This window comes from Heloderma suspectum, chromosome 3, assembly GCF_057233095.1.
Source record: "Heloderma suspectum isolate Gila_16-S chromosome 3, 16-S_ref, whole genome shotgun sequence".
In the NCBI taxonomy this organism is placed as follows: Eukaryota; Metazoa; Chordata; class Lepidosauria; order Squamata; family Helodermatidae; genus Heloderma; species Heloderma suspectum.
This window is the reverse complement of record NC_139460.1, coordinates 297625535-297652436: the sequence shown is the minus strand read 5'-3', so window position 1 is coordinate 297652436 and position 26902 is coordinate 297625535. Positions and strand designations below refer to the sequence as shown.

The 26902-nt window shown below is 42.4% G+C and overlaps 1 protein-coding gene across 9 annotated transcripts in view; it reads right to left on the bottom strand.

Annotated features, from left to right (window-relative positions):
- Nucleotides 1–26902, bottom strand: part of RSRC1 (arginine and serine rich coiled-coil 1) — a 350934-nt gene that overhangs the window by 42450 nt on the left and 281582 nt on the right. For 6 of the 9 annotated variants that reach the window (XM_084847365.1, XM_084847366.1, XM_084847359.1 and 3 more), the window contains one exon: nucleotides 22147–22215. The exons of the other annotated variants lie outside the window; for them this stretch is intronic. In XM_084847365.1, the coding sequence (XP_084703491.1) occupies nucleotides 22147–22215 (69 nt within the window). The remainder of the gene's footprint in view (nucleotides 1–22146; nucleotides 22216–26902) is intronic. 9 annotated transcript variants of the gene reach the window in all.

The following is a 26902-nucleotide window of genomic DNA, read 5'->3' as shown; positions in this document are numbered from 1 at the left end:
AATGGGTAGAACCCAAATCTTGCTCTCTTTCAAACACACACCTCTTAGTTACTCCTGCTAACATCTCAGCCTAGCATACTTTAAATTAATGCAGTTTCTTTAGTCAATATATCCAGTGGACTCTCTTTTAGTGAGACTGAGTTAGATGAATAAATGGTCTGACTTGGTATAAGTCAGCTTCCTAGGTTCCTACTCTGTGGTGTGGAAAAACAGGAAGGGGACTTAAAAACTGTCTTCTATGTTTTCTGAAATACCTGAACTTATAACCAAAACTTATAGGTTAAATGATAAAGCTTTGAAAAGTATGGCATCAAGATTGATTTCTTTAAATAATTTTGGACATTCTAGAGTTCTCAATCCAAGAGTTACAGGCTATAAGAGACCAGAGATGACGACTCAAGTTACCACTGACTGAATTATTATGCTTTCCATGATTGCTGGCATAACTAATACAGTTTTTCCACATTATATCCAAAATATTGATTAATATATTACATTTAATATCCCTTTAAAAAAACGCCAACCTCCATATGTATGCCCTGGCTGTGGGGTGCTAAGGTTTGGAGGTGCCGAGATAGTGATAAGCCAGATCCAGGTTTGCTTACAAGGAGCCTTTATTGAGTGCTTACAGCACACAGGCATACCCAGTGGTTGGATCAGAGAGCTTCTCTGAACCCAGAGCCAAGGGATACAATGGGTTTTATACTATACATGTTAGCAGTGAGGCAGCATTACAGCAGCAAGCGTTAATTAGCATTCATCTGCAACTTTCCCAGCATAGACTAACAGCCCCACATCAGAGGGGAAACAATCAGAACTTTCCCAGCACAGCCACCTGTAACTCAGCATAAACATAGCCTCACTTCTCAGGCACATCCTAGGCCCTGATAAGATACTAGCCTTTGTTAGCATGGAATGTGCTGAGGCCGCGCTATCGACCTTTGATTCATCTCACATGCTCAGAGGCCCACTAGCAAGGAAACTGCACTTATAATGAACCTAAAGAGAGCACTATAGATTTCTAGGCCCCTCTAAAACTACAGGTGACTTAGTTAACAGGCCTGGGGCCATTACACCATACTATTATGGTATTATATTACTTTTTATCCAAATTGATCTTTTCTAAAGTTGTGTTTCCAATAATGAAGAATATTTTGGGGTCCCATCTACTTAGTGAAATTTTAAAGGATGTCCTAGATATTTTTTCCAGACCTCTGATATACTGGTTTCTTGAATGTCTATTGGAAGACAAAGGGAATAATTGATTTGAGTAAGTGTTGCTGCCTACACAGTAGAAGGGTATACAAATCCTGTGCAGAAAGGACACTTGAGCGAACCCAAGGGCTGGTCAACACATTCCAAAAAATAATGTGCTACCTCCTTGGGACTATACTACCTCATAATGGAGGCAGGGGATTGCTTGGTTCAATATCCCCAAGTAAAAATCATCCTGCCCAGAAAAACTAGCATAACAGGAAAAAGTGGTCAAGCCATGCCTTCTTCCTGACATGCTACTTTTCCTTGTTTGAGAACATTTAGACAGGGAAACTGCCACCTGCTTTCTGAAAAGTGAAGACCCATATGCTTCTCTTAACTATGTAATCAGCTCTAAACAAGTGGGATCTACAACGAAATGTTGCAGTGTGGAATGCTTCCATTCAGTCAGCCACACCTGCCCTTTCCATTCTCCCTCCCCCAGGTTTTCCATCCACCCTGCCCCCCAGTCAGTCAACATAACATGGACTATGTTCAGTCCTTACTGGGCTGTTTTTGCGAATTGTCCCTCACCCTTAAGGTTCTTCATCAAATATCTTTTGTACTTTTGCAAATCTTGTATTCCCTAAGCCTGTTGATACTTCCCTCTTGTATGTGGCTGGTGTTGTTTTGGCTACATAATGCTAGGCACTTGGAAAATGAGTTTGCTATTAGTATACCAGGGGTGGGGCGGGGCACAGTGATGCAGTGGTTCCGTGCCTATCTACATCTATCTATCTATCTATCTATCTATCTATCTATCTATCTATCTATCAGATTTACAAGGCTGGTACCAGATGATAATGGGGGGCGGGGGGGAGAGACAACAACTGTTCAGATTCTTGACACTTGTACTATAGGATCCACAGGATTTCATCTTGCTATTTAACATCTATATAAAGCTTAACATACATACATATATATATATATATATATATATATATATATGGGAGAGGTTATCCAAGGATTTGGAGTAAAGCTTCAGCAATAGACAGATGACACCCAGCTCCATTTTATGTCAACTAATGCAGATGAGGCAGTGGAAGAGCTGAACCATTATCTGAGCTCAACATTGGGCTGGATAAGTGCCAATAAACTGAAGCTCAATCCCAACAAGATTGAGGCACTGTGAGTGAATAGTTCCTTGGTCTTTCAGACTGTTTTGGATGGGGTTGCACTTCTTCTGAATGATCAGCTTCACAGCTTGGGAGTACTTCTTGAATGAGCTCCACAACCTGAGGTGTAAGTGTTCTTGGGGAAAGGGATGCTTTTCTAGCTTAGACTGGTACACCAAATGCAACCAATCCTAGATAGGACAGTCTGGCAACAATGATCCTGGTAACATCTTGGTTAGACTACTGTAATATGTTGTATGTGGGGGTGCCCCTGAAGATGGTTCAGAAGCTGCAGTTAGTTCAAAATACAGCAACCAGGCCTTTAACTTGGATGGATCACTATAACATATCTTGCTATATAGGGGTGGCTGTAAGGGGTGACAGAGGCCACACATCTTTTCTCCTAGCACGGCACCAATGGTGACAGCACCCAACCCTTTTGAACCAAGGTAAAACACTCTTTTTCAGCTAGCCTTCCCCAACCTGGTACCCTCCAGATGATTTGGATGTCAACTCTCAGCATTTCTGATCATTGGCCACGCTGGCTAGGCTTCATGGGAGTTAAAGGCCAAAATATCTGGAGGGTACCAGGTTGGGGAAGGCTGATTTACATGTTCCAAACACTGTTTTTCTTATTTCTTTCTTTTTGCTCCAAACACCAACTGCTGCAAACTGCTCCTTTATCAAGGCTGAGTTTTGCTGATAAGCCTCATTTCAAAGACCAGACAAGCAACACTTCTGAAAGCTCTGTGGCCTACACCTTGTGCAACAAGTGGTATACCTAAATGGAGGATTGGGGTGGCTATAAGGGGTGATGGAGGCCACATGCCTTTTCTCTTAGCACAGCACAGCATCAAGTGTGACAGCATGCAACCCTTCTGAACTAAAGTAGGAGAGTATTTAACTCTCTAGTCACATGTTAAATACTTGTAGTGCATTGCTTAAGTGTCCTTAGGGTCTTTGCAACAGAGGAGAATGAGTGGCAAACTAAATGTCTGCACCACCATTAGCTATTTTTATTTATTAGTTATTATTAGTTAATGCCATTAGTGGCATTAGTTGCTACTGACTGGGTCGTGAAGTCAACATTTTAAAGTTTCAGGCCTAGTTCTTCTTGAGGTGGTAAACCTTTGCCATACCACTTCAAACCACATGGCTAAAATATCTTCCATACAAAAATTAAAATAAAAGTATTTGCATGTTGAAAACTAGTTTACCATGTACAGGAATGTATTTATTTTGTATGAAGGAGCATATATGTGTGCCCTCACCTACAGTCTGAAGTGGTACAGATTAACTACTTCAGTGAGACTAAGTCTCAGTTCCTATCTATAAAATGGAAGTAAAAATTACCCTACCTCATTAGGTTGTATGAATGAACGAGAGAAGGATGATTTTAAAAACTTACATTACAGAAACTTTAACTACATGAGCACTCATTAATAATGCAATGCCCACATGCCCCAGAGAGCACATACACATATTACATGCTTTTCAAAAGATTTATATTTGGTACCAACTATACTGCCCTTCAATATTATACAATATTTTGTAATTTTTAGCACAAGTCTAAAACAGCAATACTTACAAATACTGGTTCCTGTTTTGAAAACACAGTTCTCTTCCCTGAAGGGCAATTTATTACATGTTTATCTTGTTTGCACTCACCCTTTCTTCCTGCTCGCATGGGCTTTATTTCCAAGCCTTTTCAATATGATGTTTTCCAAGCATGTACCACAAGAATTGTTCATATAAATGGAGCAAATTAAACTGTCTCTACATATATCCTATCACATTTGTAGCCCTGATTTCTCTCCTTAACACGTGGTCAAGACACCGTATTATCTCCCTGCAGAGGCTGACCTCAGGATATTAGATTCTGCCACACAGCTCTCTTGTACTAAACTGAGGGGAAACACTTAATCACCCCCTGTCTTTTCAGGGAAAAACTAACTTTAAATTTGCCATGATGAAAAATCAATAAAGCAGTAATTGCTTGGCTTATCATTGTGTGGAGGAACAAATTGGGAAGCGAAGCTTAGCATCCACACAGGTTTCAGTGAAACACGTGGAGTTTCAGGATCACTAAGCTAGAAAAGGAAAAGGTCTCAGAGCAATAATTAAATCTACTCATGCTGATTTTCTGCCAAATTTATTTCCCCAGTGTATATAAAATGTTTCACTGCTTACTAGCTAGGCATAACTAATCAATTCAACACTGGGCCAACACACACGAGAAACAAAAATGCAAATTCAGGAATGAAGGCATCAGGATAACATATTCCTTTAAGTATTAGTCAATGTTATTTCTTAAATTCAAAGGAATATGTCTATTTAGCTGTATTCCTTTGATATTTAAGATTACTTTTACAAATGTATTTTCCCTATAATCCCTTCTAAGTCTTTTACACACTGATTCATTCCAGGTACCAACATAGTGCTATCACTGTCAGATATTTTAATTACCTTCCACTTCACATTTTCCAAACTGTATGTTTTCTTGATGAGCTCCATTTTAATACATCAATAAATCTTTTAATTGTATTATGCATGATATATTAAAACTAATCATTTAAGTAACTCATAGCAATAATCCAAATGCTTGATTTTAATATGGAAAGGACAATTTTCTTCCTCACTGGTATTTATATTGTACTGTACAGTATTGTGACTACATATTTTATTTACTTTGAGCTTGACTAGCCAGGCCTAGAGTTTAAAGAAAATCAGGTCTGCCAATAAAGCTGTCATAAATCCTGATGCCATCATAAATAAAATTCGAACACCATTTTCAGTTAGACCCAAATTAAAACACCCTCTGCTATTGAAAACATTCTTGTAAAAGTGGTGTATTTTTATTAATCGATCTAATTTCATGGAGCAAATTAGCACAGCTCCAACAAAAGTGCAAATACAATAGCTCTGTCAAATCTACATTAGGGGGGAGAACTCTCATGCATCCCCTCCTGTGCTACAAAAATATTTTTGTGAGAGAGTCCTTCAACTGGCTATAGGGACTGTGGTAATTAAAACATTTAAAGTAGCACAAGCCCCCTAGTCTCTAATATGTAGCTCAGGTCAGCTGTCTGTAGATTCTAATTTGTCCTCCATTTGTATTCATGACAGGAAAATGCCGCATATGTAACAGGAAATCAGCAAGAGGGTGTATTGGTGAGCTTGGAGGTCAAATAATTTGATTTCTGAGCAGATTACATGTAACATCCAACATCTAATCTCACACCTGATTTGGCAATAAAATTACAATAAAAGTAATGTTAAGACACCATTACTAAGGGGCAGATAAAAGAATAACCTTTCTTCATGAGCTGGAAAACAATATGCTTATTTATACCACAGATTATACCGCATTGCTTAGTACAGCAATGAAGCTAAAGCTTATAGAATCTTCCATTCCCAGAATCTTGCTACCTGCAGAGTACTCCTTTAAGACTTGAGAGGGGCAGAGAAATTTCATTACATTTATTCTAAATGAACTACTACAAGCCAAAGGAGGAGGAATAAAACCTGAACATCCAAAAATGAGTTATTTCAATTACAAATTACTATTTCTGCTTGACATCTAGCCTTTGCTAGATGCAGCAATTTTACAAACTATATATTCAAATAAAATATTGCTAGGTGAAAAAGCTATACAGTGAGTTAAAAATGTAAGACAACACGCATATCTCATATTTCCATCAGACATCCACTTTTACACTTTCAGAATGTTATGGTATCTAATTTTTCTTTCTTCTATGTTGATTTATAAACTATTTTAACATGAAAATGCTTGTGAATCATGACATAAGATCATTTAGTTTCAACCCAGATTTCCGCTCAAATTATTCTTCAAGTAAATTATACTAACAGAATTCTTGATACTGACAGTGTGTCACTGAATCTAATGAGCAAAATCTATTACTGTTAAGTCCCTCTGAATATATCTTAAATCTCTATCTGTTGTTTTCCCTAACGTTGCGTTATACTGTAAGCTGCACAGGGCAGAGCCCTGCCTTTCCAGTCATGCTATTCTGTAAAGCACTATGGACACTGAGGATGCTATATTTATTTATAAAATACTGCTTCTCTTCAAAACTTTCCAGCTAACTGGGCTAGGAATACTATCAGTTCCCAGCAGAAGGACTTTATATCCTGCAAGGGATGCTATGAACACAATTTCCTACTCCAGACTGTGATGGATACTGTCTACCACTTCCGGAAGGAGGGTGTCATGGTCTGACTTGATCTCAACAATGCCTCCGGCTCCATCCTGCACCTCCACATCTTCAAAACCCTGGCTAAGTTTTGCATGCCAGGGGAGTTCTTCAACCTGCTTGCAGAGCTATATGATGTCTGCAGTTCCACTATATGAGCCACGGAAGGGGAGAATGTCGAGGTCTGAATCCTCTGTGGGGTAACGCAGGGCTGCCCAATCAGTCCCATTTTTTTTCCACCCTAGCCAGGACACCTCAAAATACATTCTAAACCAGAATATTAAGAGAAATGAAGAAATCTCTCAGCAAATAGCTCTTATCTATAGCTCTAGAAAAGATTAAGGATTGTGTATCATACAAGACCTTTATTGAACTACAAAGAGAGAAGAGAAACTCTGGAACTTGCAAACTTTGGAACTTGCAAACTTTACTGGAATATGGAATACTGGAATATTACCTTTGGAACTCATTTTTAAAACTTGGTAATACAGCATCTCTGATTAACTTCAAAATAAGAATGTAAACTAGTGGCTAAGGGCCAGACTACATTGACACAAGAGATCTGTGATAGTCTCCTTCAAAGCTTAAAAGCAGCCATAGGAGGATGGTGGAACTGGCTCAGAACAGCAGCACTGGAGGAGGAAGAATTTAATCCTGACCCCCTGCATTGTTTTCTCTGACCAAAATCCCACTGTCAGGGTGGAAACTGAGCCCAGAGAGCCTCAGAGCAGTTCGGATTCTGAGGAGGCACAGCTATCTGTGGGAGAGGGGCCAGCTCATCCCTCACAGGCTCAGCACCTGGCAGAGATTCCTCCTGACAGCATTCCAGAGATAGAGAGCAACCCGGGTAGTGAGGAAATGCGGGAGGGGGGCTTCTTAGATGCTCGACGCCAACGCAAAGAGCGACGAGCGATGGAGGGCACGGAAAGGAGGCGTAGCGCTCGTTTGGCGCGCAAGCAACAGCCCACTCCCATGGACCCAAGGGAAAGAGGGAGGATCTCTCCCTAGCCCATACGTTCTGGGTCTTCAAGTGACTCTCTTTCAAATGGGGATCAATTGACTACTTGAAACTTAGGCTACCCTGCTGTTCCTTGCTTAGCCGCTGGTGATTAGCATCTGAAAGAGTCATTAAGTTGTAAAAGGATTAAAGCTTTGAGAATAAATCCTTTAGTCTGTGTCTTGAGTTGGCTATTGGAATGTACTGGGAGAAACCGCCAGAGCGCTCCTGACACCCACCCCCAAGAAAACCCCCATCAATAGCTTTGCTGGGGAGTGGGGAGGAACTATAGAGGACTTGCATTATTTCTTCAGTGGGGAAATAGCAACTTGTAGGGAAGAGAATGAATGGCACAGGTGGGAAACACAACCTCCCTTAGCACTTTCTTCCCAAGCCAATTCCCCCTTCCCCAGCTGATCTGATAAGAGATTTCCCATGTCATATGTAATTTGTCCATGAGATAGAATGGACTGGAAGGATTTTTGGACCCTATCCTCTGTTTGTAAGTTGACTGGACTCCAGCTTCATAAAGAGGCATCCAAACAATGAATAATGGATAGGGATGTTGTGGGCACCTCACTGGGTCCGCGAGTCCATTGCCCTGCCTGGCCCACAACCCCTGGACTGTGCCTACTGAGCTGCTGTCCTCACTGGTCCCCTGTTTGCCCCCCTCTTGCACCCTCCCAGACTCACCGCGATCCCGTCTGGTGAGTACCCGCCATTTTCTCACCTTTGTTTTCTGTGCAAAAAAGGCAGTTTTGAAAATGCGCATATTTAAATATGCCTAGTTTGAGGGCCAGGAAAGCTTAGTAGGTGCAATATTAGAGGCGTAATGCTTAGAGCGGGATCTGGTAGACATTGTCAAAAGTCTTTTAGAAGTTGAAGTAAACAAAGTCCCTCACCAAAGACTTCTGAGAAAACTTAGCAGTCATGGAATAAGAGCAGACATCCTCCTATGGATCAGTAACTGGTTAAAGAACAGAAAGCAGAGTAGGAATAAATGGAAAATTCTCTCAATGGAGGGATGTAAACAGTGGGGTCCCACAGAGATCTGTATTGGGACCAATGCTTTTCAACTTGTTCGTAAATGATTTGGAATTAGGAGTGAGTAATGTGGTGGCCAAATTTGTTGATGACAGCAAATTATTTAGGCTGGTTAAAACAAAAAGGGATTTTAAAGAGCTCCAGAAGGATTTCTCCAAACTGGGAGAATGGGCATTAAAATGGCAAATGGAGTTCACTGTAAGCAAGCGTAAAGTGATGCAAAAAAGTCCCAATTTCACATATAAGCAGGTGGGATCTGAGCTAGTGGTGACTGACCGAGAAAGAGATCTTGGGCTTGTGGTGGACAGCTCAATGAAAATGTCAACCTGGTGTGCAGCTGCTATAAAAGAGGCAAATTTTGTTTTAGGTTTAATTAGGAAAGGAATCGAAAATAAAACTTCCAATATTATATTCTCCTTATACAAATCTATTGTGCAACACACTTGGAATACTGTGTACAGTTCTGGCCACTGCACCTAAAAAAGATTATTGTAGAGTTGGAAAAAGTGCAGAAAAGGGCAACTAAAATGATCAAGGCACTGCAGCAACTCCACTATGAGAAAAGGTTACAACATCTGGGACTGTTAAGACAACTTAGAGAAAAGGTGAGTGAGGGGAGACATGATACGAGGTGTACAAAATTATGCATGTTGTGGAGAATGTCAATAGAGAGATATTTTTCTACCTCTCTCATAATGCTAGAACCTAGGGTCATCCCATGAAGCTGACTGGTGGTTCAGGACAGATAAAAGGAAGTATGTCTTCACACAGCACTTCATTAAACTATGGAATTCATTATAATAAGACACAGTGAAGGCCACCAATTTGGATGTCTTTAAAAGGGGATTAGACAAATTCATGGAGGATATAGCTATCAATGGCAACTAGTCCTGATGGCTATATGCTACCTCCAGTATTAGAGGCAGTATGCCTATGTACACCAGTTGCTGCAGAACATGAGTGGGAGGATGCTATTGCACCCATGTCCTACTTATGAGTTTCCTATGGGCAGCTGGTTGGCCACTGTGTAAACAGAATGCTGGACTAGATGGACCATTGGTCTGATCTAGCATGGCTCTTCTTATGCTCTTAAGGAAAACAGATCATTTTCACATTAAACAAACTACACTGTGATCTTAATACACTCCTGATATGACTTCTTACATGAAAGCTCCCAGACCTGAAAGTGCTTAATTACCTGCTGAGTACTATTGACAGACTAGGTCAGAGGAAGCTACATTCTACTTTGAAGTTAGGATGTCCATGAAGCACAGTTGAGTTATCAAGTTTTACTTTCACATATTGCCCTTTTAAATACCCCCCAATTTAGCTTTATGTCAAAGTAAAACTACAAAAAAAAAACCCTCCCAGATGCCTTAAAGCATTATAGAGTATCATGGCAAGGATAATGGAAGCTCTCTTGTTCTCATTTATTACTACTCCAAGAGTAGAGGTATCGGCCTAAAGGTGAAAGTAACTTTAGTGGCTTTATATTTCACCACAATGGACATTGCTAAATGTGAGAAGCATATATGCCTATTACAATACATACACACAGTGTATCTGGATAACATAATTAGAAAATTAACATAAAAGAACAGATTGCCTTCAGATATAATGAGTGCCCAGTGTGCTTTGAAGTTCAAGGAAAAAATCTTCAACCATTTTTTAACACATCATTAAACTGAAAAGTTTATGAAATGTGAAAATCTATAATCACCTCTGCTTAAGATAGTGAAAATAAAATAAAATAATTAACTTAAAATCTATGAGGCTAATTATGTTCTGTATTTTCAGTTTTGTAATGCAGATTAGGAAAGTTCAGTATATTATGTCAGTCAATTGACTGTGCATTAGACACCTAGTTGAAGGAGCCCACAGTCATCCAAAGATGCAATTTAACTGCACACACCAAATGCTGGCTGGCATGTGGAAAACAGGAAGACTTGGAGATTAGATAGTATGGCTTGTGGGATTAATATAGACAGAAGAGGGGTCTGCTCTTGCAATATCTGCAATGTTTCTGTGGCATAAAGATTATATACCCCAATCCACTGATCTCAAGTGTTTCAAGTTGTGCTAAATCTGTGTTGCATGCAATGAAGTATTCCAACATATGAAATAATAAGACTCCTGAACATGTTCCTAGTAAAAACATGTGGGGATCTCAGAAAGACTAACTGAAGATATTTAGCATAATACCAATGAATCAGAGATACAAATTAGGGCCATCCTACACTCTCTCTCTCTCTATACATATATATATATATATAATGGCATGACAGTCCTATATTCTATTCTATATTTCTGTTCTATCTTTCTATTTTATATAATAATGGCATGACTGTTACTCTTGTGCTACACAGGAGCCAACATCTTTCCTCAAGATAGGGCTTCAGTTGCAGGGGTTATCATATCTTCTGAACATTCAAAACTCAATATTTTTACCTGAGGAAATAGACAGGTTGCTTACCTGTAATTCTTCGAGTTGTTGTCTGTGCATTTACATATATGGGCTCTGTGTTTGAACCCTCCCCTACCACCCTAGTGTGCATGTCTGTAGCAAGGTCCCACCTATTCCCTCAATTCCTTGAGACCACAAAAGCAGCCATGGAACCGAGACGAACCTTGGTATCAACATCAACATCAAAGTGGGGATGGTGGATGGGTTGTGTGAATGCATACATGACCACTCAAATAACTACAGTTACAGGTAAGTAACCTGTCTTTCTCCTTCGTGGTCTCTGTCCATCATACATACGGGTGAGTAGCAAGCTGACTTATGGGAGGCAGGGTCAGTGTGCTAATGTAGAATGGCCGACAGGACAGCACAGCCAAAACAGCAGTCAGCCTGAGCACAAACTTCCAGCTTGTAATGAGTAATTACAGTAAACAGTTTCAACCAGGAAGCCACTTGACAGAGTTCTGGTGGAGGGACACCTCTAGCAAGTGCCACTGATGTCACCACCACTCTGGTGGAATGTGCACAGATCAGATCCCCAAGGTGGAGACCGAACAACTGGTATGCCAGCTTGATGGTATTCACAACCCATGCTGCTAATCTCTGAGATAACACCAGCACGTCCTTGCATTGACCATCATAACAAAGAAATAAACAAGGGACTTGCGAAACTACTCTGAATGAAACTTCTAGAAGGCCAGTGCATGACGAACAACCAGGAAGTGAAGAGTCATCTCAAGCACTGTAGAGGATGAAGGGGAGAAAGCAGCCAGTATATTGTTCTTAGTTCAGATGAAACTCCGATAGAACTTGGGACACAAAAGCAACATCAGGGCAAAGGACCAACCTGTTTTGATGAAAGGACACATAAGGCGGATCCACACAGAACACGCTAAGCTCACCAGATTGGTGAGCAGACACCACAACCTGGAAAGCTGTCTTCCAGGACAGGAGCTGCAGGTCAAATGAAGCTAAGGGTTCAAATAGTTTCACTGATAAAGCTTATTTCAACATACAGTCTTCATGCCTGAACAGGTCTCCGGATCAGAGAGGCGAGGTTTTGAACACCCCAAAGAAACTGTTTGGTTAGTCGGTGGGAAAAAAAATCTTACCATTTCAGCATCTTACCTCCATCTACCTGCAGGTAAGATGCTGAAATTGCTGCCAGATAAACTTCCAAAGAAGAGAAAGATAATCCTTTCTCATGAAACCACAAGTAGACACTGCAAAACCTGATACAACAGGCACCAAACTGGATTGAATCCATGAAGAGATGGAAAACTTGAAAAGGATATCCACTTACCAGCATAGGGCTGCCTTGTAGATGGTTTCTGTGCTGTGTCCAATACCTCCTGAATGGCCTCTGGAAGAAGGATAGAGGGGGTCATCATCAAATTCTCCACCCTGTCAAAAATGGTGTAAGCAGATCTGGATGATGGATGCAGCCTTGTGCGCAACTCAGAAGGACTGAAACCAATGGGAAATGAACATACTCCCCATTTGACAGATGGAGAAGAAGCGTGAACCAGGGCTGCTTCGGGCATCTTGGAGTGATCAGCAGGCAATTTGCTCTTTCCCATCTTATCTTCACCAGGACTAAGGTGAGGAAAGAAAAAGGTGGGAAGTCATTGAGGAAACTTTTGTTCCGGTGATAAAGGAATGTGTCTTCTAGGGAGCTCGAGTCCACAGCAGCCTTGCTGCAAAGGGACTGGCACTTACTGTTGTCTGCTGTGGCAAACAAGTCTATCATGGTGTGCCCAACCTCCAAAGGAGCTCTGAGATAGCCAATGATGCTGGTGTCTACTTGTGGGATGCTGAAATGGTATGACTTAGGGTGTCTTCCAAGAGATTGTCGACTCCAGCAATATGCACTGTCACTAAGATGATGTGATGTGGAATGCACCACTGATAGATCTGAAGCATGAGGTCCAGTAGAGAAAGGGATCTTGTAATCCCTTGCTTATTAATTTAATATACAGTCATGCTGTTGTCGGACAATATCTGAACCAAGTGGCCTCGTAGCTCTGTACTGAAGGCGTGCAATGCCTTCAGAACAGTTGGAAGTTCCAGCAAGTTGATATGACTGGATTTGCTCCTGGACCATTTTCCATGTTCCCTTAGGCCCGGCAGTGAGCGCCCCATCCAGTCAGAGACGCGTCTGTAGTTATTTCTCTGGACAGGGATACGGGAGACAACAAGGTGCCATCCCAAAGACTGGAGATGTCCATCCACCATACCAGGGATGTAAGCATATCCAATGAGCATTCCCATTCAGGTTGAATGCCTGAATAAACCAGTTCTGGAGCACCCCCATGTGCAGAAGAGCTAGCGTGACCATGGACATTGTGCTGCCATGAAGCCAAGTAATCTCTGGACCCAAAAGGCAGTGGTAGCTTTCTGATGCACCACTTCTCCTGAAAGGCATGCCAACATTGATCCGGAATCTGGAGGGAGGAATACCTGACCCATGCCAGAATCAAGAACTGCTCCAATGAGCCGAATATGTCTTATTGGAATCAAGTGGGATTTCTCTACATTAATGCAGACTGGACCATGAAATAGGCAACAGGTGGTAGAAATGGCACCCATGATCCCAGTTCTTAATGGTGCCACCAAGAGCCAATCATCAATATATGGAGATCCCCAGAGACAGAGATGAGCTGTAATGACATTTGCATTTGGTGAATATCATGGCAAGACCAAAGGGCAACATCCAAAACTGGTATGTCTCCATCCTGATGGCAAAGTGGAGAAACTGATGATGAATCACAGTGATACATATGTGAAAACAGGCATCCTTTAGATCCCAAGACATAAACCAATCGCCTTTCCGAGGTAGTAGAAGGATAGACACTAATGTGATCATGTGGAAGTGCTTGGAGAAGATTTGTCGTTGTTCAGTCGTTCAGTCGTGTCTGACTCTTCATGACCCCATGGACCATAGCACGCCAGGCCTTCCTGTCCTGCGCTCTCTCCCGGAGCGTGCTCAAGTTCATATTCATTGCATCGGTGATGCTATCTAGCCATCTCATCCTCTGCCGTCCCCTTCTCCTTTTGCCTTCAATCTTTCCCAGCATCAGGGTCTTTTCCAGAGAGTTTTCTCTTCGCATTAGGTGGCCAAAATATTTGCGAGAGAAGTGTATCTACTTTGGTCAGCAGTGGTGGTGAGGGGGCAGTAACTCTGACTGCGCCTACTGGAGTTAAGACTCTTGAATTTGACTCTGTAACCTTGATAAATAATGGAAAGGACCATGTGTCCATATTTATTTGCCTCCAGGCCTGGAGACAGTGTAACAGGCAAGAACCAAAGATGGGTTGCCAGGCAAAGGGACAAAGCAGAAAGCTGGGTGAGTCAAAGGCGCCACTTATTATTGTTGTCCAGTCTCCTTCTACTGCCTCTGAACTTCTGATAGTTGGAATTGGCATTTCTGCGCTGATGCTGACTGTTGAAGAAAGGGCCGATATTCTGGCAAGCGGGCTGTTTATATTGAGATTGCTTATACCATTGTTGGGACTAGTAAGGAGAAGATCGCTGGCTAATACCCATATGCTTCACTGTGTTTTTGGCTTTCTGAACATTGTCCATTGCCTCATTTGTCTTTGTATTAAACAGACCCTCTGCCATGCATGCCTATGTAGTACAATAGCTTCAATCATCACCTTTGAATCACAATCTGCCAAGGGCCAAACATTATTGATTTGCTGGTGCAACAGACCCAAAGTCTCAGCTTGGAGCACCCAAGTAACTTTGTGGTATCCCTCAGGAAGGTGGTAGAATAGGGTCCCAACTTTCTCCCAAATAAATAGTTGATACCTATGTATCGCGGCTTGTTAGTTTGCCACACATAAGCTACAGAGGAACAGATATGGCACCCCAAATGTCTACCCTCCTTGTCAACCAGGAAGGAGTGAACCTTTTGAGATTTCCCATAGGATGTCTCCAGTAGAACAGAGGTCAGGGTAGGATGTGTGAAAATCCCCCCCCCCTCCACCTCCAATACTTTATACAGCTGTTTCATGCACTTCAAAATTGGAGATACCAAGGATGGAGATTTCCAGGATTGCTGGATCACTTCTAACAAGGCTGGAAGCAAAGGCATTGCCACTAGAGAAGATGACTCAGTCTGCACAATGTCAAATACTGGATCCTTTAATGGAACCATGGCCTGATGGGTTTCAAGTTCCAAGGAATGAGCCATACGGAGAACCCGTTTTGAGAATGGTGTTGTATCCTCTGATGGGGATGAAGGGTCTTGATTCCCCACAACTATGTCCAGTGAGGAGGTGGAAGGGGGAAGAATATGAGTTCAAGTAGTCCAACTTTAATCTTCCGGAGCCAATGGTGGAGACACTGCAACTTACAGCTGGAGTTTGACATGGCATTTCATGGCAAAAGAAACCCAACTGTCTGACTGGTTGAGCTTGATGAGGTGGCTTTAGCAGGTTGTTACCTGAGGTAGCACGGCGAGCAGTGGAACCGGTGCAGAAAACGCCAGTGTTTCCATTGATGGTAGAGTGGGGGAAGTAATAGAAGCTGATGTTATCAGTAAGGGCATGGAGGTGGTTGAGTTCCCAGTACCAAAAGAGGTGGACACTGAAAAGGGATTGATGATGGAATTGCAAAAATTGTAGGATCTGAATGTGGGTTCGATACCACAGCTGATGGAGCACAACACTGCCTTTAAGGGGAATAAGTTGCCCTATACCAATGAGACATGTTGTATGCTACTCTATTTGACTCTGCTCCATATCTCCAGGGGGATTATCTAGATAGTAATGTTGTGGAGGTGTAGCAGCCATATGGGGGGTCAGACTAAGTAGCCTCATGCAGTCTCATGCTTCATGTTCTTGCTGAGCTCTTTCTCCCTTAAATATATTGTTGTAAGCTAACGAGACACAGGAATTCCTTATCTTGTCAAAGGTCATACAATTGTATATCTTGTTCTCTGCTGTTCTCTTCTGTTCTCTCCTTATCATGGCTACCCTATAACCCAGTTCTTGTATTATAAACAATGGTGCTAGGAGAAGAAATGTTGAGGACTGCAACCCCACGTGGGAGGGGGAGGAGGAGCTGTTTCATATGTGTCACAATGTCTATAAAAACAATGTGCTAATGTAAATCGGGGCTTCTGGCTCTTTGGAAATGATTCCAGCCTTAAGCCCGCGCGTTAAATAAAGAAACTCTTTTTCCTTCACTCCGTGGTCTCTCTGACTCTGGGTTCTGCAACAGAGGAAGGTCCCTTGTCGGAAGTGATCTCTGATTCCAGTCTGAAAGGGGGAATGCAAACGATATATAGGATGATCACACTAGCCCTGTCTTCCACATTTCATGTCCATGTATGGATATTCCAAGTATACGGTGTCAGGAGATCCCCCGCTTGATGTGAGACATCTAACCTGATGTGAAGGAAAATGGCTGTGCCTGTTATTCCTTATGTGGCATGGAGAAGGAGTTAGTGAAACCTCTTAAGTCTCGCCTTCAGAGGTTGATTGAACCATCTAAATTTCTTCCGTCCAGGGACTCACTGATATGTGATCCTGAGCTGGTCTTTCAACAATTCATGTTGGTGAGTTCAGCAATGGAGGCAGTATTGGAACAGAGACACTTGTGCAACCACTGGTACCGAAACAGTTGGTTTCAAATCCTGAGTTCCAGCGGAAGTTGCAAGAAGATGACTACTCCTATGACTAAGACTATGACGACGATGAAGTCTTCATCTTCTTTTCTGCCTGGATACGACCCAGAGTAGGTGGGTCTATTCAGGTAACCTCTGAGATGCACAGAACCTCCTCTGAGGGTGAGGCAAGAGTCCCTGAGGGAGCCACATTTGGGTGGTCAGTGGCATTACACATGCCAACTGGGGTGGATCTTTTGCCACCTGAGACTTCTCCAAGTCTGTGATCATAGAAACAGATGAAGAACTCTGAGGAGCAGATCTAGGGTTATCTAAAGCTTCTCTGGGAGCACATGGAATCTGGCTGATCGGCTCCTGTGAGCCCGTTTCATAAAGGCTTGGCAAAAGGAGCAGGAATCCACCCCGTGCCCTCCACTTAGACACAGTAGGCAGAGAGAATGGCTGTGTGAGGGGAAGTTTACTGCCACAGTAAGCATACTTCCTGAAAGGAGCCCAAAGAGCCATAAGCCCTCAGGCACTTGCGAGGATCATGAAGAAAAATAAATTAGAAAAACATCAGACAGAAGTATGAGAAGACAGAAAGAAGAGAAGAAGAAAAACTAAAGAAAACCACAGTGTGTCTGAATTTCTTTTCCTCAGAAGGAAGCAGAAATGATTCCTTATGAGGCTGCCACAGTGACGGTCAAAAGAGAACTGAGGGAATAGGTGGGAACTCTATACAGATATGCACACTGGGATGATGGGGGAGAGTTCACACCCCCAAATTCCTCAGCTATAGAAGGTTCCTGAACAGGGCTCTGTGCAGATGCAGAGCCCATATGTGTGATTCACAAAGACCGCAAAGAAGCAGTTATTGTTCTCCCAATCATTACTATGATGTGTAGACTGTAGTTGTATGAGCATCATGGACACCTACAGAATTGATTTGCTGGTGATAAGCAACTCTACCCTATCTCACACAACATCTCTGCTGCACCAATTCATCATGGAAACACTTATTTAGTATGTTTAAAATGCAATTCACTGAAAGACAAGTCCTTTTCCCCAAAGCTCTGAATTCTCCCTCTCAAGTCCTGGAACATATATCCGCTTGTAAATTTTGTAGAAAATTGAGGAAAACAGCAATGTATATGGTTATTACTAGGACAAAGGTATGCACGCAAACACGTAATTGAAGCTTGCACTCTGCAATCATAGGTTATTGTCATTGGCTGCCAGTGGCAGGTGGTGCCCATTGGGACTGGTGGGGCAGAGGGCAGGGCATCCAACAGCAGGCAGAGCCAGAGTCAATTGTTGGTGGGGCCAATTCATTCTGGTTTTGTCCCCATTATTCTCACTTTTAATGACACCAAGAATAGTTAAGCACTACCGTATAAACCACCACAAGATTAACAGCAGGCCCAAAACAAAGGTTCAACCCCCTACTTATCCCCACCCCCACCCCAACACACAAACACATCTGTGGATTTAGAAGTGACCTATGACTTGGTGGTTTGGGGGGGATCCCTTGTAAAAATGATGATTAAAAAAACAAAAAATGATGTTTTTGTGCCATGGCAGCCCTGGTAAAGACTGGATCCCTGATGCTTACTGTGCATGGTTATAAACATCAGTTGAAACTTTAATCTGATGGTATGTGGGGGGGGGGGGGGCTGTGTAAAAATCATACAAATGCAAGATGATCCATTTTAATTCTACTGGATCAGACTTTTGCCCAGACCCCATAGAAAATCAAACAGCCTCAAATTAACAAGGCACACCAGGGAAGGCAAAAACTCACTTAACCACGAGGTTCACTAGGTGGGGACCCTTGCCCAGTGTTACACACATACACACAAAGAATCTCTCCCTCCACACCAGCCCAATCTATGTTGTGGGAATGGAAACGTACCCCTTCACCCAGGCCTCCATCCGCCCCCCCCTCCTAATGCTTAGAGGCATAATGCCTCTAAAATTGCGCCTACTAATCTTTCCCGGCCCCCAAACTGCACATATTTAAATATGCGCATTTTCAAAACTGCCTTTTTTGGCAAGAAAACAAAGGCGGGAACATGGCGGGTGCTCACTGGACGGGATCGTGGTGAGTCTGGGAGGGCGCGACTGGGGGTGAGCGAGGACAGCAACTTGGCAGGCACCCGGAGAACCCAAGCTGGGGTGTGCTCACACATCTACAATAATGGATGACTTCAATTACTTCCCCCCTCCCTCCCACACACACACAGTGACTGGATAAATGCATGTTCCAGTCACAACAAACATATTAAATTTATCAGTGCTGTAAATGACCATGTTCTAAAACAGTTGGTTATAGAACTGAACAGAAGGGAGGCGACCCTGGATTTAATCCTATGTGGTGCCACCCAGGACCTAGTGTGAGATGTGAGTGTTGTCAAATCAGGTGGAAACAGTGACCACAGTGCTATCAGGTTTAATATATATTTAAGTGGAAAATTGCCAAGGAAGTCCAATAGTCACATTTTACTTTAAATGAGGAAACGCCTCTAAAATAAGGGAACTGGTAAAAAGGAAGTTGAAAGGGGGAGTCAAGAGGGTTAAATAACTTCAGAATGCTTGGAGGTTACTCAGAACGAAAATAATAGAAGCTTAGCTAGAATGTATTATACCACAGGTTAGGAATGGTAGCACCAATCCAAGAGGTCACTAGCATAGTTAATAAGTAGTGTCAAGGAAGCTATTAGAAACAAGAAGCTTCCTTCAGAAAATGGAAGTCTTGCCCAAATAAAGAGAACAAGAAGGAGTACAAACTTGCACAAAGGAAATGCAAGCGGACAATAAGAGATGCAAAAATGCATTTCACCCTGGCCCAAGCCTTCTTTTTCTCCCCTCCTCACCAGACCAAAGTTGCAGCCAGCAGCAGAAAGGACCTTCCAAGTTTCAAGCAGAAGAAAGCTATTCTGTTTTACTTTGTTCTCAGTAGCAAGAGCAAAAGCAAAGCACTGCAGCAGTTAACTTAAGCCAAATCACACTCATCTGCCCAGCCTTGGCACAGCATGATCACTTTCTGGGCAGGGTGAAGGCCCCCATCACACTTCAGAGTCCTGGCTGGTCAATGGATTCCATAAGAATCCAGTGACCAGGCCTGTCAATCTTTTCTTTCCTCCCTCTATTACTCCACATCCCACATTGCTTCTTCCTGGGGAAAGGCTACCACCACCCTGGGTATTCTGGAAATACTGTAACCATTTGGGGACATCCTTTAACCTGGCATTTTGAGATGGGTCAATGTCCGCCTTTCAGATATTTCTAATAATCAGGGTGTCTTGTGCTAACAAATTTCAGTCTTCTGGATTGCATCAAAATGTTTACGGTATTTCCAGGCAACCCAGAAAACTGAAATATGGTATGCATGTGCACACACGCATGCATGCACACACATGCACATGCACGCATGCGCACGCACGCACGCACACACACACCATAAGACACCCTGATGACTAGAAATGTCTGAAAGGGTGACACTCTGAGCTCCCTATTTTGAGGGGGAAATGTACAAATATCCTTTTTTTTAGATGTTTGTATATCGAGGAAAACAACAGAATGGGAAAGGCTAGAGATCTCTTCAAGAAAATCGGAGGTCTCAAGGGAACGTTTTGTGCAAAGTCAGGCATGATAAAGGACAAAAAAGGCAGGGACCTAACAGAAGCAGATGAGATTAAGAAGAGGTGGAAAGAACACACAGAAGAACTATACAGGAAAGATCTTAATGTCCCTGATAGCCATGATAGTGCGCTCACTGAACTTGAGCCGGACATCCTAGAGAATGAAGTCAAGTGGGCCTTAGGAAGCATTAGTAACAACAAAGCTAGCGGAGATGACAGTATTCCAGCCGAGCTATTTAAAATCCTAAAAGATGATGCTGTTAAAGTGCTGCACTCAATATGTCAACAAATTTGGAACACTCAACAGTGGCCACAAGACTGGAAAAGGTCAGTTTACATTCCAATTCCAAAGAAGGGCAATGCCAAAGAGTGTTCAAACTACCGTACAATTGCGCTCATTTCACATGCCAGCAAGGTTATGCTCAAAATCCTACAAGCTAGGCTTCAGCAGTATGTGAACCGAGAACTACTGGAACTACAAGCTGGGTTTCGAAGAGGCAGAGGAACTAGAGATCAAATCGCCAACTTTCGCTGGATCATGGAGAAAGCAAGAGAATTCCAGAAAAAGTCTATTTCTGCTTCATTGACTATGCTAAAGCCTTTGATTATGTGGACCACAACAAACTCTGGCAAATTCTGAAAGAGATGGGGGTACCAGACCACCTTACCTGTCTCCTGAGAAACCTGTACGAGGGTCAAGAAGCAACAGTAAGAACCAGACATGGAACAGCCGATTGGTTCAAAATTGGGAAAGGAGTACGACAAGGCTGCATATTGTCACCCTGCTTATTTAACTTATATGCAGAGTACATCATGAGAAATGCCGGGTTGGATGAATCACAGGTCGGAATTAAGATTGCCGGGAGAATTATCAACAACCTCCGATATGCAGACGATACCACCCTAATGGCAGAAAGTGAAGAGCACCTAAAGAGACTCTTGTTGAGGGTGAAAGAGGAGAGTGCAAAAGCTGGTTTGAAACTCAATATTAAAAAAACGAAGATCATGTCATCTGGCCCTATTACTTCCTGGCATATAGAAGGGGAAGAAATGGAAGCAGTGACAGATTTTACTTTCTTGGGCTCCCAGATCACCGCAGACGGTGACTGTAGCCATGAAATTAAAAGACGCTTGCTCCTTGGGAGGAAAGCTATGGCAAACCTAGACAGCATAGTAAGAAGCAGAGACATCACCTTGCCGACAAAGGTCCGTCTAATCAAAGCTATGGTTTTCCCAGTAGTAATGTATGGCTGTGAGAGCTGGACTATAAGGAAGGCTGAGCGCCGAAGAATTGATGCTTTCGAACTGTGGTGCTGGAGAAGACTCTTACGAGTCCCCTGGACTGCAAAGAGGTCAAATCAGTCAATCCTAAAGGAAATCAACCCTGAGTGCTCATTGGAAGAACAGATACTGAAGCTGAAGCTCCAATATTTTGGCCACCTAATGCAAAGAGAAAACTCTCTGGAAAAGACCCTGATGTTGGGAAAGACTGAAGGCAAAAGGAGAAGGGGACGGCAGAGGATGCGATGGCTAGATAGCATCACTGATGCAATGAATATGGACTTGAGCACGCTCTGGGAGAAAGCACAGGACAGGAAGGCCTGGTGTGCTACGGTCCATGGGGTCACGAAGAGTCGGACACAACTGAACAACAACAATTGATTAGGGTCTCTGATTATGTGTATACCATGTTTAAGGCCTTTAGCTCATCAGGAAATGCTGTAAGAATAGACTATATGAATAAGGTAAATTAACTTTCAAACTCTTAGTTCACCCAGATGAAATAGGAAAGACAGATGAATTACCTTCTTCCTTTTTCTTCTTTGCTTCTTCTTCACTTCTCTCTTTAGCTTTTAATGCTTCATCAGCTTTAGCTAAAAATAAATAAAATGATTAGTTCCACAATTAATTTTTCTGGTCAAACAAGGTCTTCTAGAGGATGTATCTATAAATCTATTGTTTATTATTTATCATTTCAGACTATATTACAGAAGACAGCTATAACCTCAAAATAAATAAATAAATAACTTGTGTGAGAAAAATTATTAGAGCTAGATCCTATGGTCCATTAAATTTTAAGCCTATTTTTGAAAAGGAAAATTTTTAAATGTGGATTCCTATTCTTTATGACTTCCAACAGTCATTCAAAAACCTTCAGAAAAGCCCTTGTGAATTGGAAAGCAGGATACAATTCTAGACTGACATCTCCAAGCGGAGGGTGCAATTTGTCCTCCAAGATTGTACTGAAAGAACAGAACCCTCTCAATCCAGGAACATCAAAGAAAAAAACAAAGGAAAGAACAATACAGAAAGAACAATTTCAACCTTTGGGGGCGGGGGGGACCTAGAAGGCCTTGACTGTAGGAAAGTGCAAGGAATTCCTGCCTATCTCTCCCACATATATAGCAAGGCAGATGTTTTAAAACCAGCTAGCACCATGCAGGTCAGTGGTAGGAGAGAATGTTCTGTGGAAGCCATGGAGAACAGGAACTCATTGGCTTATGTTGCTGCCCACCACAAACCCCTGGACAAAGTGCACTAATTCCTGCAGAAGACTTCTTACTTATTCAGGCTCAGTTAGGTCAGTATAATGCCATCTAGATAAGGTAGACTTAGAAGCTATTATGCAAGATAGCATATTAGACGAAGACAAGCAAGGCCTCAGACTTCCTGATACTCATTATTTTATCCAACCAAAACTGCTGAGCCCTTTGGACATAGTTTATGCAGCTCTTCTCTTTCTTGTAAATTAATCTGTGTCAGAAAGATTGTAAAGATACTTCCTGTGACCTCTAGAAAATGGAATTTACCATGGGTATAAGAAGGGTTTGGACTAAGTACCATTTTGTCCTTGTGTAAATACATAACCTGAGGAAAACAGTGTTCCCCCTTTCAAGACAGCTAATAGCCACCAAGAAAGTGGTCTTTAGAGTTAGGATTTTAAAATAATTAGAAACAAAACAAAAATCCCTTTGACCAAAGGCTCAAAAGGCACTCCAACCAAGGAAAACTGTGCACTACAGAAATATGATTCAAAGCTGCCCTCTTTAGGGAACTATGTATGCTACATTGACACTAACAGCCCTTGGTACTATAGGTTAATTTATATTATGGCCACTTGCCAATTCACCATGGAGCTCAGACTCCTGTTGAGGCCTGTAGAAAACCTAGAACTGAGTATCTTTATCCTTCTGGGCCCACCCCAACTTCTTGAACCAACTGAAGTAAGCTTTCCAGGTATTTTTCCATATACCTTACTCATAGACTTCCACCTAGAGCAGAGCTTTCCAAACTTTTTATGTTGGTGGCACACTTTTTAGACATGCATCATTTCGTGACACAGTAATTCAGTTTTACTAGCAAACCGGAGGTTAAACTAATCCGTTATAAGAGATACGGACACATACATAAATTGTAATAACGAAATGTATGGGGATAGAACATATCTCATGAAAACCTTTCATTTATATTTTTAAAAATATATGATTTGTAAGATAATAACATACATTGTTGTCATTTATGAGTAACAGTATGTAAATATGTGCAAGAAAATGTGAAAAATAAACAAAATTAACTAAAGTATTTACAATACATATTAGGAGACATAGGCCCAGGTAGGAGCCCAGCTGCAAAAACACATGAAGTAGAGAAGCAAAAGTCCAACAAAAATGGTGTAAATATATAGTGAAAATAAAAATAAATGGCAGAAATCAAATCATAAGTGCCACGTGGTGGGTGGCTTGCTGTTTGCCACATTGGGTTTGGGAGGGTGGCCTCCCTTCAGCCAGCAGCAGGTGGGTTCACTGGGTGACAGCCTGCAGCTGCGCACACCTGGGTGCTTGGGAGCATGCTGATTCTGAGGCTTCTGGCCTCCACTGAGCTCCGTTCCCACTGGGTAAGATGGCGGACGGCCCACTTAGTGCAGTCCCAGGAGGCATTTCCACCTGCGCGCTACTCTGGCCTGGCCGTGCAGGAGCGCGGTGCAGAAGTCCGCGAAGGGCGAGCTCGAAATCTCACAGGGCTGGTGGCCGCTGCCACTTCTCCGCGCCGGCGCCGGCCAAGCTCTGCTCCCAGGGCGGCGCCTCCCCTCCCCTCTCTTCGCCCCGTGCCTCTACCTCGCTGTACTGCTCCAGCACCGCCAATCACATACGTCCTACGTCAACACGCCACCTGATCCTAAAGCAGCTAATGTTAAAGCAGCTAAGCCTTAGCTGCTTTAACATTAGCTGCTTTAGGAATTTCCGTGGGAGGGGCCAAGGGAAGCAAACACGAGTAAGGGAGCTCCGCAGTGCCCTTCCGCACAATTTTCTGCATTTCACGCGACACACCTACATACTGCCGCCAACACACTGTGTCGCGGCATACAGTTTGGAAAGCTCTGACCTAGAGGATAAGACAGTAGCATAACACCATAGAAGTAGCTCAATTGTCATTTTCTGAAACACTAAGTGAAACACTATCAGAGGGATAGGCAGGAAGACATACATAAGCCATCTAGCTACTGTGAATCAACCACATTTCTTTCTATAAAGTCTTTGTACTAATGTTGAGTCACATGAATTTCTTCAGTGGAGCGTTTTCTAGAGATGCAAACAGATCTCTGTAAGTAACCCAAAGAAACAAACTATGTTTTGAAAGATAACCTAACAATTCTGCTGTGTGAATCTATGACCACATTCAAAGCTCCGGCCAGATACTCTGCTATGATGGAGGATAGGTGAAGTTCTACTCAGTTAAGGGTGCTGTAAGCCTGTTGATGTAAGCTTTAAGGAGATGCTTAAAGTACACGGAATCTTTCAATCTGGTCTTGGATCACTGGTGATGCTAATCTGATGGCTTGGAGTCCCAGCAAACTGATACTCTTCTGAGCCTCCAACAGCAACCACATTCCTTGTGAACTGGTCCTACAGATGTGTTCTTCAACCAAATAAGCTGTCATCTGTGCTGAACAGGATTCTGTTGAGCACAGACACGCCCTGGTACAGTTATTCTGGAACCAACCATCAACACGAAGATGTGACTCTGGCATGCATCTTAGTGTGAAAAGGGAGTAGTGTCCTTTGTAGTACTATGGAACAAAATTCAGGCCATTCCATGATATTCTGGCAGGATACCATCATGCTCAAGAGCTGAGCCAGTAGTATGGGATCCACTTGGTCCCAATTCTGAATGGTCACTGGTAATTCCAAGACTTTCCAGCAAGGTTTCTCTGAGAGGGTGATTTTGAACAGGCATGTTTATGGAACACCACAAGATGATTCAAAGTCTAGGAGAGTGATAGGATTTTCCTTCACACTGACCACAAAATCACAGGATTTAGAGCAAATTAATATGGTGAATTAGGAACTTGTTGGGTCATTTTAACTCTAGAATGGCCCTAAAATCTTTTTGGTACAAAGAACCTCCCTCCACCAAAGACCCTGCCTCCCTCAAGTGCTTCTGGACCTATAGAACTGGTTATATAACCTGTATGTCCAAGCAGATGCTTATAGTACTGAATGGTGATTTAGGGGGTTCCTTAGACCTGGGAGAGGAAATAAATTTGTTGTGGCCATGCTTAACAAACTCCAAGGTATATACTGGGAAGCTGTCTCCCTCACCCAAGCATCTGTGATACTATTCTCCCAAATACAGTGGTGAGAAAAAGTTTGTCACAGGATTGTCACAGGTTTGTCACAGATTTCCAACCTAAAATGTTATTAGACCTTAATCTAACCCCATAATCCTAGATAAAGAATAGATTACCTAAACAAATGACACACAAACATGATGCTTTTTCAACATGCACTTATCCACAAGTGATTCATCATTCAATATCCATGCATGAAAAAGTATGTGAATCTTTAGATTCAATACCTGGTGGCATCCCCCTGAGCAGCAATGACTTCAAGTAAGTGTTTCCTGTAACTGTTCATCAGTCTCTCACATCGGTTTTGAGTAATTTTGGCCCATTCCTCCTTACCAAACTGATTCAGCTCAGTGACATTTGAGGGCTTCCTTGTATGAACAGCTCACTTCAGGTCCTGCCACAACATTTCGATGGGGTTTAGGTCCAGACTTTGACTAAACATGGAATGCGGAATTTCTTCTTCCACAGCCATTTTTTTGGGGGTAGATCTTGTATGTTTAGGATCCTTGTCTTGTTGCATGACCCACTTTTGGTTCAGCTTCAGCTCATGGATGGATGGCCTGACAGTGTCCTCTAGAATTTACTGAGACACTGCAGAATTCATGATGTGTCAATGATGGCAAGCCTTCCAGGTCCAGAAGCAGTAAAGCAGGCCCAAACCATCACATTCCCACCACCATGCTTGACGGCTGCGATGAGGTTCTTCTGTTCGAATTCAGTGTTTGTTTTTCACCAAATACAATGTTTCTCACTGAGGCCAAAAACTTATACCTTTGACTTGTCTGTCCAGATAACATTGTTCCAAAAGTCTTGGGTATCATCTATGTGATCTTTAGCATATTTCAGATGGGCAGCAATGTTCTTTGCAGTGGTTTCCTCCTGGCTGTCCTCCTGTGAACACCATGACTCTGATAGTTGAGTCAGGAACATTC